At 46.8% G+C, this 17,242-nt stretch overlaps 1 protein-coding gene across 5 annotated transcripts in view; it reads left to right on the top strand.

Annotated features, from left to right (window-relative positions):
* The window catches only part of LOC130111690 (protocadherin-9), a 285,870-nt gene extending 269,005 nt beyond the window's left edge, over positions 1-16,865 (top strand). For all 5 annotated transcript variants that reach the window (XM_056278953.1, XM_056278952.1, XM_056278950.1 and 2 more), the window contains one exon: positions 16,492-16,865. In XM_056278953.1, the coding sequence (XP_056134928.1) occupies positions 16,492-16,865 (374 nt within the window). The remainder of the gene's footprint in view (positions 1-16,491) is intronic.
* Positions 16,866-17,242: the final 377 nt, after the last annotated feature.

Genomic DNA, 17,242 nt, shown 5'->3' with positions numbered 1-17,242 from the left:
AGGGGGACGTAGCGTGTGGGAGGATCGCGCTGTTCCCCCCCAGTTCCCCCTCCCCCCTGAACAGGCGCCCCGACCAACCAGAGGAGGCGCTAGCGCAGAGACCAGGACACATACCCACATCCGGCTTCCCACCCGCAGACACGGCCAATTGTGTCTGCAGGGACGCCCGACCAAGCCGGAGGTAACACGGGGATTCGATCCAGCGATCCCCGTGTCGGTAGTCAACAGAATAGATCGCCACGCCACCCAGACGCCCCTCATGATTTAATTTGAAGCTCCCTGGTATATCATCAGTGCTTACAGATATGATTTAATTGTAGGGACATAAAACAGAGATAGAGGAAACTGCAGTGTGCAATACATCGATTGCATCAACGAGGGTGAACGCAAGATTTTATGACTGCTTTCAGTACACTAAGATAAATTACGCGTCTATGAAGGTCTTACAAACCATTCATTGCATCTATGAACTCGTAAAATGAATGATCCACACTGAGAAATATCTAAGACCGTCACTTATTAGTGAGGTTAGACAAAGGAAGTTGAGTCTAGTTGTCAGCCTCCACTGTCCTTTTGATCGATATCACATTTAATTGATTGAGGTTCTGCACAATTAAAGGTCCTGAAATCAGGATTATGACAGTCACTGTAAATATTGTGTCCTCTCCTTGCACAGTATTGTATGAACTCTTCTTCATTTTTGTTTTTACTCTCCACTTTGCCACTGCAAATATCCGATGGTATTACAGTATTATCCCATACACGTGAGGTTGCCAACCACTGGTTTTCACCTGCCGATTTCTCCGAGGGGGATGTAATGCGTGCCGGGACCGACACTGTTAACATCAGATCTCGCTGCGGCTACACAGGTGCACGTTCACCTGTAGGAGTCCTTAATTTCAATGGCAGTACACACAGCACACGCCTCACCAGGGGCCTCATGTATCAATCGTTACTATGGGCAAATTTGTTCTTACACACCCATGGGATTTTTTAGCCCTGATGTTTGTCTCAGAGGCCAGTGTAGAACCTGGGTAACCCCTGAATTTAGACACCGATTGGCTAACGCTGATGTCTTTGCAGGCCCGGGTGGTTGCTTGTTCCAAGAGTTAGACAATAGATGTTAGGAGGAAGGCATTACAAGTAACCATCATGCTTTGCTACTGACTGTCAGACAATCTTCAGGGCTAAAGAATTCCATGGGTGTGTTGTAAGAACAAATTTGCCCATAGTAACGATACATACACGAGGCCCCAGCTCCGCACCCAGACAACTGTAAACCCCCGGGGGAAATAACGTGTGGACCTCAGCATTAGCCCTCCGTATCACTCAAGGGCCCGGGTTTGACTACATTTACAAATGTTAGAGTTGGAATATATGAAATATGTCATCATTTGTGTAGCGCTGCAATGTGGATTCAATGTAAGTTGAGTTAGTCATCTTTGTTTTTTCTTCTTTTTTTTTAACATTTTCCAGTGTGCCCAGCATTCAACAACTTGAGCAATCACAATGCACCATGTGCTGGGGATCTCGCCGGTGGGCAGATGTTATTTGTAGCAACCAATGTGCAATAATGGCAAATGCAGCTCACCTATTAGCAAGTTACACACAATTTGCATTTACTAGATGACTGGTTGATCCATACAAACATATATACAGAAAATCAAGTGACGCTCTTTTAAGAGTATCTTGTTACTCACTATTTCTTGAAGAATTTGGAGAATTTATCTCAGGCCTTGTTACCCATGTTGTTAGTCTTGTTACTTTTGTTGGTTAGTTTGGATATGCCCTGGCAGCCTGTCCAGGGTGTCTCCCCACCTGCTGCCCAGTGACTGCTGGGATAGGCTCCAGCATCCCTGCGACCCTGAGAGCAGGATAAGCGGTTTGGATAATGGATGGGTCATTTGTTTTGTTTTTGTTTTTTCTTGAAAAAGTTGAATTAAAAAAATTAATAACGTTTTTAAATTTTAAGAATAAAAAAAAAAGTTCTTAGACACAAGATGAAAATACCATTCCTTTCAAACTGTTTGCAGTATAGTGGGGCAAACAGAAGTTTGATATCAAATTCCAAATTGTGATATCAGATTTCCGAAAAAGGATGTAAAAAATTGTGAAACTTGATATCGAAATTCAATGAATTATGATAGTATCAACAACAATGATTACATGTTAAAACGGCTTGCCATACCCCCCCCCCCACACACACACACCCGTCTACAGATCTACCCATCACAGACCCACCCTCCATCTTTCCATCCCATACATCCCTCCCCCTTCAGACCTTCAGACAAACAGATAAAGCCCCACCTCAGTCTCAAGAGAGAGAACCAGGAAGAAAAAAAAATGATCCAAGAGGCGTTTTGGTGGCCAGAAGTGTCTGAATTGTAAATTGGCCTCCATGAGGTTTAAAAAGGACCAGCTGAGACTCTTTCTTAAACCACCTTCGTTCTCTCCTCTTTCGGCTTCCTCGCTCTTGTTGCCACTACTTCTCTGAACACCCTTCATTGCCATTCGGAAGCTCTCTCCTCCTCTTTCCACAGCGTCCTCCCCTTCATCTCCCCTCCTCTAGCCGGCTGATGTTACCAGTGGGACCGGTGTGGAGAATGTCGTAAGAAGCTAGTGCCTGGCCTTAAAGGGAGCCCCGGTGAGACTCCATCATCTAGACTAGCGTTCTCCCGAGAACACAGCACATCCAAATGCGCCGCTCTTCTCTGCTCTGTTCAGCTATCATAACTATGCAGCCCCAGATAGCCTTTATATCATGGGCTCTGTTTCTTCAAATATTCACCACCGCTGTATCAAACTGTCTCTATTATTCAATGCCTCATTGAACACTAACCACCCTACCCCCAGCACACTCCACAAAACAACTGGTGATTTTATTTGCTGAAGGCACAGCTTACAGGTCTTTATGGTGTTTGTAATACACATGGCCTGTATTACAGGCTGTTGTTCTACAGTTTTCTGCACAGTTGATAACTGATAGATCTGGGGGGTGGAGGCATGCTATAGTGAATTTGCAATTAAGCTTACAATATCGTGTGGGGGTTGTTTTTTTGGGTTTTTTTGAGTGGTGGCTACTGGCTAGAGAGAGTGGCAAGGCACTTTGAGCCTCCCTGCTGGACTAAAACAAAGCCTCATTCATCCCCAAATAACATCTGTGCCTGCCTAACAGCATGGGTAAACAAACAAGCCCTATGGACAACACCCCCCCATACACACACACACACACACACACACGCCACCACCACCACCCACCCCCACACACACACTAGTCTTCCAGTCCGTCCTGCAGGCTGTAGGTTGTTGTTGTTGGACTGGCACATCAACACTGCTAGAGTGCATCACTATTAATTAGGTAGACGTTATCTCATTAGCAATAGCCAGCAGACCAAAAAAGAGAATACTCCCTTGTACTTGCAAACAACCTTTGGCCAAAAAAATGAGAGTGATTTTCTCAAATACCCCCGTGCTCTTTATCTTTAGACACCGAGTAGGAGGATTGCAACGGTGGTGAGCGGGATCGCCGCCTGTGAAGGCGCTGCCTTCGCAGGCCTATTGCTCATGGCTCACACCTATTACTCAGCAGCAGTAGAATTTAAAAGACCAACCTCGGCTACCGTCTAATGACTTGCCATCAGAGGGGAGCTAATGGCTTCATCTTTAAGTTATCCGTCTTTCTGAACACCGGCAACATTTGCACGGTGCTGTAAGCAAAAGTCAGCACCGTCTGACAAAGTTCTGAATCCGGTGCATTTCTCAGCACCTGTGCCTCAGTGTGTTTGGAGCACTCAGGGGCTCTCCACAGAGCATTCAGCCACTGGCTGTTTGCTTTTGCTTTTGTGTGTGTGTGTGTTTGTGAGAGTGAAAGGAGAAACTTGTCTCAGTGGTAGTAACCAGCAGCCATCTTTACAAAGCACAATCATCCTCGGACACAATACCACTTTACAACATGAAAGCCGCTGCATCTGAATGAAGGGAGCATGACGTTACACGCCCAAGCCTTCTCTATGGAAGAGATGCTGTGGCGGCAAAAATAAGCTTAATATGCATGCTGATGTAGCAAAACCAAGGTGTTCCTTCTCCTTTGACAGAGGGCACAGACAAAAAGATGTCCCGGAACCTCGCCTAAGAAGCTGCCGGTGTAACTCGTACTCAAAAAAAACCCCAAGCAAAGCCAAGTTTTACACATTGACTCATTGATATATAAACAAATTGGCATCAGCAAATCATGAAAACGAGAATAAAGGATTTTTTTCTAGCATTCAAGTCAACGGTGCCATATTGACAAAGATTGCTTTGCATAAGCAAATAATTTAAGCAAATTGTACCTCAGCTGCAGAAGCAAAGTGTGTCTGTCCTGTTTACCACCAAAGTATGCAAAAGAAGGGGTTCTGCAAAAAAACAAAAACAAAAAAAACACTTCCAATATCTCACTGCACACACAAATTGCTTCATTGTCAACACACTTTGCACCTTTAACTAATTCACAACAGCCTGCTGCCAATTAGTTCACTGGATAAATAGTGTAAGGATGGTGCCACATCCTAAAAAGTAGAACTGGGAAAGATCGTCTGATGCCTATCCACAATGGCATCGAGGGAAAGAAGGAAGCCGCCTGTTGTGATAAACAAGTCGACACGTTCATATCTGCAGTCGGAAGGGTTATGTTGTGATAAGAGTCATATGGATTTAAATTGTGGGATAGAAAAATCACTCATTTGCCTGATCTGCTAATAACAATAATAATAATAATAATAATAATAATGCATCTTGCATAAACAACTGCTGCAACTGTGAAAACTTATCTGACAGGTCCTGCACCATCCTATGCCACTGTCAATAAGAACCTTTTAAAAATGTTTTATTTACACAGCATTTTTGTTTTTTATTTTAATTTTCTCCCCAATTGTATCCTGCCAATAACCCCATTCTTCCGAGCCGTCCCGGTCGCTGCTCCACCCGCTCTGCTGATCCGGGGAGGTGCTGCAGACTACCACATGCCTCCACTGATACATGTGGAGTCACCGGCTGCTTCTTTTCCCCTGACAGTGAGGAGTTTTCGCCAGGGGGATGCAGCATGTGGGAGGATCACGCTATTCCCCCCACTTCCCCCTCCTCCCGAACACCACCTCCGACCGACCAGAGGAGGCACTAAGTGCAGTGACCAGGACACATACCCGCATAGAAGGCCAGTTGTGTCTGCGCAGGGATGCCTGACCAAGCCGGAGGTAACACGGGGATTCGAACCGGCGATCCCTGTGTTGGTAGGCAACGGGATAGACCACTACATCCACCCAGACGCCCCCCGGAATGACAGTTTTTTAATGATTTTCTACTACATTACACCATTACGCCATCCCCTTTATGCCTGTCCTGAATTTTGTCCTTTCATACAATACTCTGAATATCCTCCATTATTTTATAAAGTAATAACTTAAGAAGCCACAGAAGTAATGAGCGTGATGGCCAGGCTATCAGGAGACACAGCGTTTGACTGAATACTGTAGGGCACAGACTAGCACATGGACGGTCATGTCCGCAGACCTCCTCGGTCTGGATAAACATCCAATCATGGCACACGTTTCATGTCCCCATGTCTCTAACTTTGCCCAAGATGGCTGAGACATTGAATTGAACCGGTTTATCGATTAGTCACTTGCACAATGGGGAAATTAAATTAAAGAGAAAAAGTTTCTGATCCATAATTTCTTGCCCGGAAATGAGAATCTAATTATCTTTGCCTTTCTGCTATGCAAACACATGCGGGTTGAGCCTTTTCTCCCTGACCGATATGGGTTGAACACCACAACAGAATATGTCAGAGATCCGGTAATCTCGAGGATTGCGTGAAGCGGCGATATTTCAGAAATAAATGAAGCATAAAAAAAGGGGGGCTATTTCTATCGTCAATAACTTCCCCCTAGATAATGATAAATCAATCCATGCAATGTGTTTTACCATTTGTTTGCAATTTTAGAGGAAGCAGGTCGAGCTAATTCATTTTTCGGGGGGGTGGGGGCTGCCAATTATCACAAACGCACACACACACACACACTAGATGCCCGCAACAAGAACCCTGAGCACATATCCTGTCATTGGCAAAGGTAACCGGCAGCCCCTCATCATGTGCGGTTAATTTTTGGTGACTCATTTATGGACAGTTACCAGACACTCAAACTTCCCCTTTCTTCTTTGTTCTTTTTTTTCCCTCCCATTTTTGGAAAATGGTTTTATACTGTGTTTTATGGCCCGTGATGGCCTGGCGGCCTGTCTGGGGTGTCTCCCCCGCCTGCTGCCCAATGACTGGAATCACGAACACTTTGTCATTTCCCTTCATGCGCTTGCGTACATGAAATGAAACGAACTGCTGTTTCCCCCAGCCCACAGCAGTACAACACAAAGACAAAAACACATTTAAATACGACAACAACACACATACCCAAACTAACACATATATCCAAACTAAATGGGAAAAAAAATCACTGTCCAAGGGAATGAACGACAGCCAGGATGACTGTCAGAACTGCCGGTCTGCATGGGTTAGCAGCTAGCTTAGCCTGCCCCGCTCTCCCAGCCGGTCCAGCGCCAGCTCTCCCAGCCATCAAACGAAAAACAAGACTTAGACACAGAGGTGGCCAAAGACACTGCATGGACTGCTGGGATGGGCTCCAGCATCCCCGCGACCCTGAGAGCAGGATAAGCTGTTTGGATAATGGATGGATGGATGGATGGATGGATTTATACTTGAAGAATAAGAGACAGCCTCCTGTCTCAACAGACCCCTGTTTATGATATGGGATTATAAGTCATTTAAAATACTGCATATTAAATGTATTGGCATACGTGTGTGTGTGTGTGTCAGGTTTAGTCTCATGCTTTGATTATTCATTCAACCAATCTCCAAATCAAGCCTAATTTCTGCACCAGTCTTGAAAAAGTAAAGGTGCAGAAATGCTTTAATAGCCCAGCACCTTGTTCTCCATCTATCCATTATCCAAGCTGCTTATTCCATCAGGGTCGTGGGATGCTGGATCCTATCCCAACAGTCTTTCAGCGGCAGGCGGGGAGACACCCTGGACAGGCCCCCAGGCCACCACAGGGCCTACACATCCACACCTAGGGACGATTTAGTATGGCTGATTCACCTGACCTACATGTCTTTGGACTGTGGGAGGAAACCGGAGCCCCCGCAGGAAACCCACGCAGACACGGGGGAACATGCAAACTCCACACAGAGGACGACCCGGGATGACCCCCCCAAGGTTGGACAACCCCGGGGTTCAAACCCCGGACCTTCTTACTGTGAGGCGACCGTGCTAGCCACTGCACCACTGTGCCGCCTGCACCTTGTTATTCCCAGTTATATGGTAAACATAAGTGCCAGACTGTGAGAGCACTTACCGCTCATCATTGATTTTTTACCAAGGCTTCAACAGGAACAGCGGGTCTTTTCTTGGACTGGCTGCTACTTTTCTGAGCAGAGATTTCAGTAGTGACAGAGTCCTGATGTGACTATTCTGATATACCGCCATGGTAGTGTGCATATAATGATAAATGAATCGGTTATCACATATTCTCCCGTACTGTCAGTGTTTAATAATATGCAAAACCAGACTGATCAGAGAGGTGAATGCCATAAAGTAGGGACTCAAAAAAATTTAATCAGCGTTGCTGATCATATATTTCATAAAGCTCAGTGAAGTGTACAATATGGTATCTAATCGTCCTTCAATCACAACTCGCTAGCGGGGGACTCGGATAGATTGTGTAGGGGATTGTCTTTATGCATGCTCAATAATCCAGGTAAGGAAATAAAAGAAGGTTGAATCAGTTCATCTGGACACAACGGTTATTGAGAGAAGCGTTTCATCACTCATCTAAGTGTCAACCGACTGCAGGTACCCCACCCTTATAACCAACACAGTGGCATAACGACCAAAACCAACGATCGGTTTCATATGCAAATATGGCCGTGACCGTTAACTGGAGTTTCGATGGCCGTGCGTACTGTTCACAGAGGACTGGGGAATATTTGCAATCACAGCATTGTAAGATGGCGACAGATGTACTCTTAGACGACCCCCCCCCCCCGGTTCAGGGATGGTCGTTCCCTCTTCGACTCCCCGTTCAAACCAGGGTTCCTCCCTATCAAGGATGTGCACATCCCCATCCTTGAAGGAGTGGCCACTGGCCTGTAGACGGGTGTAAGCTGTGGAGTCCTGGCCTGACTTGTTAGCTCTCCTGTGTTGTGCCGTCCTTTTGGCCAGCGTCTGGTTTAATTTCCTCGACGTACAAGTCACGGCAATCCTCCCGGCACTTAAGAGCGTACACTACATTGCTCTGTTGGTGCCGGGGGAGCCGATCCTTGGGGTGGACCAACTTCTGGTTTTGACAAATTGCCCAGTTAGGACAACCACACTTAACCAGGGCCTGTTTAATGTGGGATTTCTCCCCTTCCCCGGCCGCTGTGTCGGTGGGGACGTTGCCAGCTCGGTGGTACAGCGTCCTGATGACTCCTATTTGTGCTGCAGCGGGTGATGAGAGTCAACCCTTAAGTACTGATCAGTATGTGTTGGTTTACGGTAAACAAACAATCAAATATCTCCCATCACCGATCGCAATTTCACAGTCTGAGAAGGCGTATCTGTCATTTTGCACATCCTCCCTGGTGAACTTGATGTGGCGGACCACAGAGTTAATGTGTGGGGGGAGTTGTGTAGGGGATTCTGTGTTGCACCGAATGCTTTCGTAAGTGATTTTGAATGCGGCGCTTGTGACCCATCATAGCTGATATCTCGTTGTGCGGTAACGCAGTGAAGTAGTGCATTTTACCGCATGTGAGCAGTGGTTCAACACTCCATGTACGGTGACATTTTTGTGTTGAGAAAACAGATTAAGAGGATTTACAGACGCAGCAGGTAGAGGTAGCGTCACCTAAGGTCACGCAAAATGGGAGGGAGGATATGCCTCGTATCCCAGCACGTTGCAGCATTGCCATCTCTTTACATACTACCTGTGTGTGCTCAGACCCGGTGCCTAAATGCCTTCCCTTTTTCTTTTTTCACGCAAGCCCCCCAGAACAAATGGGGCTCACTCTCTCCTCCCCTTCCTCCTTCCTCTTTCTTGAACGCAGGCCCCGCAGCTTTGATGAGGCAAATAACTCATATCTCTAAAAGCCACTCTAGTTGTGGGAGTAATGACTGTGGAAGTGGAACGTCTCCATCGAGGGCATCCACCGTCACATGAAAAAAGACTTAAATCAATGGATAATCTCTCAAATCACAGGGAAATGGAACGCCACAGGTCTTCCCCCCCCATTCGTTTCCTCGCGAGAAAATGACCCCGCTGTTGGCAGGCCGACTGGCCTGTCTGCGGGCCAAGGGGGCCATTCCCGGCGCTAAAGACGGTTTATAATAAGATGCCAACAGTGAATCCAGTCGCTGTCTGCCCGACACGTCTTTTGAGACCTCGTGCATGAGGCGCCGTCTGGCCCGTAAAGCTTCCCTCAATCTCGCATGTCAGAGGCTGGCGTGTAAATGCGTATCTGTGAAGCGCACACGTCAGAGGACGCGTGGAATTTATTTTCAAACCGGTAAGAGCACATTTTAAAAAGGTCTGGAAAATGGACCACCTGCAAGAAAAAATGAGAGCTTCTTCCGGCAAAGGATGAACTCAAGAGTCAGGTGTGTGGTACGATTAGATGGGACACGCCGGAATAATGAATGAACACGGGGATAAATAAACAGAATGAAAGAATCACATTACAGGTGCGGTAATTTACGGTATAAACACATCCTGCACGAGCAGGCAACGAGACAGAAGACACCATCGTGTCGTGGGAAATAAACACCAAATGTGTAAATCTTATTGACAGGAGCCGCACCTGTGAGTGAGGAAAACCCGGGAAAAAAATCATTCCTGCAATGTTAGATTACGGCCGCTGAAGGGAATAATAATTCAATTGCATGGATTGTGGCGCGCTACCTTCATAATTCAGGGTGCTTTGTGTTGCCCACAAGATGTCCTTGTTTATTCAGATAGTGAGCAGATGCTGCGGGGCTAGCGAGATGTCCTCGTTTCTGATCCGCTACAAGCGCTTGTGTTAGCCCGGCTACCTAGCCCAGCGTGCCAGTTTAGTCTAACTTTGTCAGGTTTAGTTATAAAAACACTTTTAACAAATAAATCCCCCAGCTTCATCAGTACAGAGGAGAGGAAAGTTGTTTCTCATCATGTGATTTATAGAATATGGGACTCCGGTTTAATTAGTCTTGTTGGAGCATCATACCGTTGGATTAAAGCTACATATTGCTGGAAATGCTAAAAGTTTTTTTTTTTTGGTCTGAGAAACGAAAAGCTGGAAATTGGTTGTAGATCAAACAAAACTGTTTTTAATATAAAGCCGTTTTTTTAACCATCCATCCATCCAGCCATTATCCAAGCCGCTTATCCCAGTTGGGGTCACGTGATGCTGGAGCATAGCTATCCCAGCAGTCATTGGGCAGCAGGCGGGGAGACACCCCGGCCGGACAGGCCGCCAGGCCATCACGGGGCCGACACATTCACACCCACGGACAATTTAGTACGGCTGATTCACCTGACCTACAATGTAGGGTTGCCAACCGTTCCTTAAAATAAGGAATCCTTCCTTATTATATATATAAAATATATGGCTATATAAATAACACACACGTGTGTGTGTATAGTGTGAGAAAGAGTATGTTTGTTATGCCCGCACCGCCCCGCCCCGTCCATCCAACCCCCGTCCCTGTCCCCTGTTCCTTATTTTCATTTCGAGGACCTGGCAACCCTACCTACATGTCCTTGGACTGTGGGAGGAAACCGGAGCACTCACAGGAAACCCACGCAGTCACGGGGAGAACATGCAAACTCCACACAGAGGACAGCCTGGGATGATGACCCCCCCCCAGGTTGGACTACCCCGGGTCTCGAACCCAGGACCTTCTTGCTGTGAGGCGACCGTGCTAACCAGTGCACCACCGTGCCGCCCTGTTTTCTTTACTCTGCCATTAAACATATGCAGTCAATGGGTGCGCATGAATGCAGTAAAGTCGGACCAAAATCAACAGAAGCACATGCGGAAGATATTTCAACATCATCTCAGATTTACACGCAGAAAATACCCTCAGACCTCTGGGTTAAACCCAGTCGTACGGCACGGGTTGTCAGGTACCTATGAGCAATAAAGAGAACGTGTTTGCTAACGCTTAGTGAAACACATCGGTGTGTAATTGCATACTGGATGAATTTGCGGTTCATCTCTGCTGAATGGGCTGTGGGTTCTCTGTCTTTCAGCCGAACACCGTTGTTCATTAAGCATAAAAGAACAAACAATTGCACGTTTATTTATATCATGAATACATTAGAATTACATAAGCAGAGTCTATTAACTCCAAGCACTGTAAGTTGTGTTCTTATCAGTGGAGTACACAACAAAGAGCTGCGATTTGTGAGGCAAGGGTGAAGGAGCGGTATTGACGTCTATCGCCAACTCCCCTGTCCTCCACAAGTGAAGTTTCACCCGGGCATCGTCTCGAACCTTCCCAGACGGTACATAGCGAGAGCAGCAAAAACAATAGCCGGGTTCAGATTGCTGTCTGCTGCCCGCAAGGGGCCTGTGATTGAACCAATCTGCATGCAAATGGTCATGCAGATTACACGGGGGGGCAGAGAAATGCGCAAATTGCCCTTGATTAACGAGTCAATGGATTCGTTTTGTTATAAAAATCAGGTACCCCAAAGTCAGAAATACAGACACTAGAGTCACGCCGATCTCTTGTAATCAACACACAGGCTGGTTATAAATATACGACAATCCCAAATACTGATGGAATATTTTCTCTCATTGCAAATTATTCAAAGTTTCTTTCGCTTTGTTTTTGCTCGGCATTTATGTCTTCAGAAAAATTTACATGATGGATACACACAGGACTGCACCGCTAAAATGCTGAATTCATATCGTTACAATCCACAGTAGAGCTACTGTAGCTCAAACTGCTGAAGAAGTTAATGCTGGCTATGATAGACAGGTGTCAGAACACACAGTGCATCACAGCTTGCTGTGTATCCATTGCTGTCTGTCTGTTTGTCTGTAGCTACAGACCGGTCAGGCTGCCCATGGTGACCCTTAGCCACCGCTGACAGCACCTACAATTGGCATGTGAGCGCCAGAACTGGACCGTGTAGCAGTGGAAGAAGGTGGCCTGGTCTGATAAATCATGCTTTCTTTTACATCATGTGGATAGTCGGAGATGTGTGTGTCGTTTATCTGGGGAAGAGATGGCACCAGGATGCACTATGGGAAGAAGGCAGGCCAGCAGAGGCAGCGTGATGCTCTGGGCAATGTTCTGCTGGGAAACCTTGGGTCCTGGCATTCATGAGGATGTTACTTTGACACGTACCACCTACCTAAATATTGTTGCAGATCAAGTACACCCCTTCATAGCAACAGTATTCCCTGATGGCAGTGGGCTCCTTCAGCAGGATAATGGATGCTGCCACACTGCACACATTGTCCAGGAGTGGTTTGAGGAGCATGACAAAGAGTTCAAGGTGTTGCCTTGGCCTCCAAATTCCCCAGATCTCAATCTGATCGAGCATCTGCAGGATGTGCTAGAAAAACAAGTCTGATCCACGGAGACCCCACCTCGCAACTTACAGGACTAAAAGGATCTGCTGCTACTGTCTTGGTGCCAGATACCAGAGGACACCTTCAGAGGTCTTGTGGAGTCCATGCCTCGATGGGTCAGAGCTGTTTTGGCGGCACGAAGGGGACCTACAAAATATTAGGCAGGTGGTTTTAATGTTTTTGCTGATCGATGTGTGTGTGTGTGTGTGTGTGTGTGTGTGTGTGTGTGTGTGTGTGTGTGTGTGTGTGTGTGTGTGTGTGTGTGTGTGTGTGTGTGTGTGTGGTCATTGTTTTTGTTTTGTTCATGTAGATACCACACATGGTTTCAATAAAGGAAAACACATATTTTACATATGCGTGACGGTAATTGTGAGACTAATTATAATTACTCTCACAAATACAGACGAAATCACAAAAACAGTGGGTCTGTAAAACATTCTCATTTCCGACACAATGCTGCACGCTCGGTTCCCCTTCCCACGCCTTCCATCTCTCCTCGCTAACAGCTCCCCAGCTGTCTTCCCTCTCCTCAACAATCTCATTTAGGGAATTCATCTTGCTGTCACCCTGGCACCGTGCATAATTCTTTTCCATGGTTCTTCATGTTGCCATGATAATGTGAGGCTTGGCCAGACTCCTTTCATGCTCATTATGGGAGGGAGTTATTGGGATGGACTCCACACCCTCACAGGCGGAGGAGCAACTGACATCGTATTCGGTCCAGACTCTCCTCAGACCGCCTAGCCGTCAGCACGAGGAATACAATTTCTGATGGCTCGAGGCCTGGACTCGAGGTTCAGAGAACAGGGCTTGGAGGAGCAAGGCAACATGTTCTGATTAATGGAGAATTACATCAATTCACACTGTCCTACACATTATTGACCCCGAAGGGCTCCGGGCCGCACGAGCTCGGCAAATGAGCCGATAGTTGAAATAGCTCCCATTCTTATTTTTTATTTCTTCATCTATTCATAAAGTATTTACACTTGGGTTCGGGAAAAGACGGTAATTGGAGCATAGCGAGGATTCTTCTCCACTCTCCCCTGGCAGACATCATGTTAAAACCCTTGTTATTTTTGGCAATGAAATTACGAGATTTGCAAACCTTATACATATTTAAGAGAAATGTACTGGCGTTCAAAGGATATTTTGTTTTAGATAATAACATGGGAAAAAAAAGTGAGACTGAAAATGAAGGGGAGAAAAGACTCCAAATCAACAGCCAGGGATGTCGGACTCTTTGTTTGTCCTGTGTATTGATCTTATAAATGGAAAGCTGAACTCTTGCAGGAGTAATGGGGCAGTGGTAGCAACTCTTGCCAGCAGTTCGTCAAAACACGTTCTGGTCATTATATGTGAATGTTAACGGCTTTCAACGCGGACAGCCTTTGTGGGGACGGCGAATCATCCTGATTGGCATGTGTCAATCACAATCCGATACTCACACCTACACGTTTAAAAGCGCACACAAATTGGTTTGCAGCCACACGTAATGATGCACAAACATACAGTTGCTGTGTGTCAATAAAGCCATAACACTGTCATAGTCCAGCCTTCAGGTATTGAATTCTGTCGTTTTGAGAGATGAACTCAGATGGACTACTGGGATGTGGGTCAATCAAATGAGCCAAGTCAGGAAAAGGATCTATAAAGGTAGCATTCCCAGGAAAAGGATCTATAAAGGTAGCATTCCCAGGAAAAGGATCTATAAAGGTAGCATTCCCAGGAAAAGGATCTATAAAGGTAGCATTCCCAGGAAAAGGATCTATAAAGGTAGCATTCCCAGGAAAAGGATCTATAAAGGTAGCATTCCAAGGGAATGGGTTTCCCCCCCCCCCAAAAAAAAGGCACCAAGAGAATTAGGAAAGTCAGGCGGCACGGTGGCCCAGTGGTTAGCACCGTCGCCTCACAGCAAGGAGGTTCTGGGTTTGAACCGTCCAACCTTGGGGAGTCCCTGTGTGGAGTTTGCATGTTTTCCCCGTGTCTGCGGTGGGGTTTCTCCGGGGTACTCCGGTTTCTCCCGCCATCAAGAAGACATGCATGTTAGGGTTACTACTCCTGTCTGTGCCCCTGACCGAGGCAATGGGAAGACGAACTGGAGTTGGTCCCCGGGTGCTGCACGGCGGCTGCCTGCTGCTCCTAGCTACACAGCTAGGATGCGGAGCATAATGTCCCTACGCAGATTAATATAGTATATCAACAAAAGAAAAGTCACCTAATTGTGCAAATGCTAAAGCTTGGAGACACCACCACGCCGTGACGACCAGGACCATTTCATTATTAACATGTGCCTGCACATTGTTATGCCAATACAACTGAATTGAATTGAAATTGAATTGAATGATAATAAACCCAGCAGCAACGCCGTGTTGTGTTGCACTGCCAAACCCACGATGCTGTGAAATGAATCACCGTCTATCGTGTCGTAGAGGTGAAACTCGTAACACGCCGCACAATTTCTCCTCGGGCCTCTGCTTGCATGGGAAACACGTCTGTAATCAACGACAACGGACTGAGATTCAAAAGGAGGGGCCTTTAGCGGCGCATCCTTGACACGACACGGAGAGCTCCGTTTCGCTTGCGGTTGAAAGGTTAATATGGCAAATATTGCAGTTATCATGAACTCCTCTAGTCGTCATAGTAATAGTGTGTCTGGAGAACCATCTGAGAAACGAGAGAGGAAAGTGAAAACGGTCCGGAGGTTGAAATGCCAACACGCGCACATGAAACGGCTTGATAAGTGAATGAAAGGGAAACTTAAAGAGGGGAACGCTTCAGTCGGTTGCGTGTGATTGTATTATGCGTGTCATTGTGTTTGCTTATCAAGTGAATTTTGAAGAATAAAAAAAAACACCCTCCCCCGAAACAGTGACTTATTTGCAAGATGTTTAATACCTGAGCGGTGATGCATCCCAAGCGACCGGCGTTTCCAGATGGTGGAAATGAGCTAGAGAAAGCGGTTGCTCCGGTTACACATCTAGATGCTAATTGATCTTCCAACATCTTTTTTTTCTTCTTCTTGTTTTTATTTGACAGGAGGGGGATTTGATCCAGTTTCATCATTCTCATCAGACAAAAGGACTGCGAGCTATAACCTTGGGAGTACAGTCATATATTTTCCTATCTAGAAGCTGATGGGGGGCGTGTGGGTGGCGTGGCGGTCTATCCCGTTGCCTACCAACACGGGGATCGCCGGATCGAATCCCCGTGTTGACTCCGGCTTGGTCGGGCGTCCCTACAGACACAATTGGCCGTGTCTGCGGGTGGGAAGCCGGATGTGGGTGTGTGTCCTGGTCACTGCAGTAGCGCCTCCTCTGGTCGGCCGGGGCGCCTGTTCGGGGTGGGGGGGGGCGGTAGCGTGAGCCTCCCACGTGCCACGTCCCCCTGGGGAAACTCCTCAAGAAGCGGCTGGCGACTCCACATGTATCGGATGAGGCACGTGCAAGGCTCAGCGTTTCCGGTTTTTATCTTTCAAAGCCACCCCGCAAGAGGACACCGTTACATAACCTCACACGAACAGGAACAACTTCTGGATCCGCAGAAACATAAAATCCGGGTGAAAATCAGTTTAAACCGATCTGCTCCTTTTAAAAAAATCTGGGTATTTTTCAGTGAAAATCTGTAAAAACTGAAAGCGCGGAGCCTTGGGCATGTGGTAGTCTGCAGCCCTCCCCGGGGGAACGGGGGGGGGGGGGGAGAGCCAACAAAAAAACAAAACTGATTGAACTTTACTGCCAACGCTTTTACTCACATGCTAGATAATTACGGCACTCGGTTATGAAATATATTTTACGATGACTCACTTTTGTTTTTTTCCCTCTACTTTTCTTATGTGTCCTTAGATGGGCCGCTGGGACCCCGTGGCCTCGTGGAAGCGACAGAGATGTGCACACAGGAATGCCTGGTCCTGGGACACTCAGACAACTGCTGGATGCCTCCGACCTTGGGAACATACCAGCAACCCAAATCACCGGTGTCCAGCTTTGGCTCCCAGAGGGAGTGGGGGCCCAAGGACCAACTACTAAACGGACACACCCTGACCAGAGCCTGGAAAAACGAGGGCGGCCGGTCGGACCATTTCGCTGAAAGGAAGCAATTCGGGAGCGGAGACGGACACTTCACAGGCGGCGGTAACATGGCCGACATCCCACTGGCAAGTTTGAAATCCTACCAGTCAGCCTCCTGCCCAGACAGCCCGAAGGAGCAGCAGTTATAAGAGGAACGTTGCATCTTTGCAATGACAGGTCCCTACATGGAGAGAGCAAACGGATGAAGCAATTCACACAGAATGAGCTCCTCGTTTTGTTTTTCCTCCCCCATTCTCGTATGCGTTTCTTTCCGCTTGAGTTGATGCTTCTGCTACGTGAAAGCTACATGTACCATGTAGGCCACTACACTTAGTGCTTCTGCTGTGTGCTTTACACTCCAGCTTACCTTTACGATGACTCCAGAGAAAACCTCTCTTTATTTTTCTTCTTTTTCTTTCTTTCTTTCTTTCTTTTTTTAATTCAATGACCCTCCCAGGATTTCTTCAAAAACTAACATTTACTGTCCGTTCCACGTGCGGTTTGGACGAGTGGCAGCAGCAGAGGA

This window comes from Lampris incognitus, chromosome 4, assembly GCF_029633865.1.
Source record: "Lampris incognitus isolate fLamInc1 chromosome 4, fLamInc1.hap2, whole genome shotgun sequence".
Lineage (NCBI taxonomy): Eukaryota > Metazoa > Chordata > Actinopteri > Lampriformes > Lampridae > Lampris > Lampris incognitus.
This window is presented reverse-complemented; position numbering and strand designations above follow the sequence as displayed.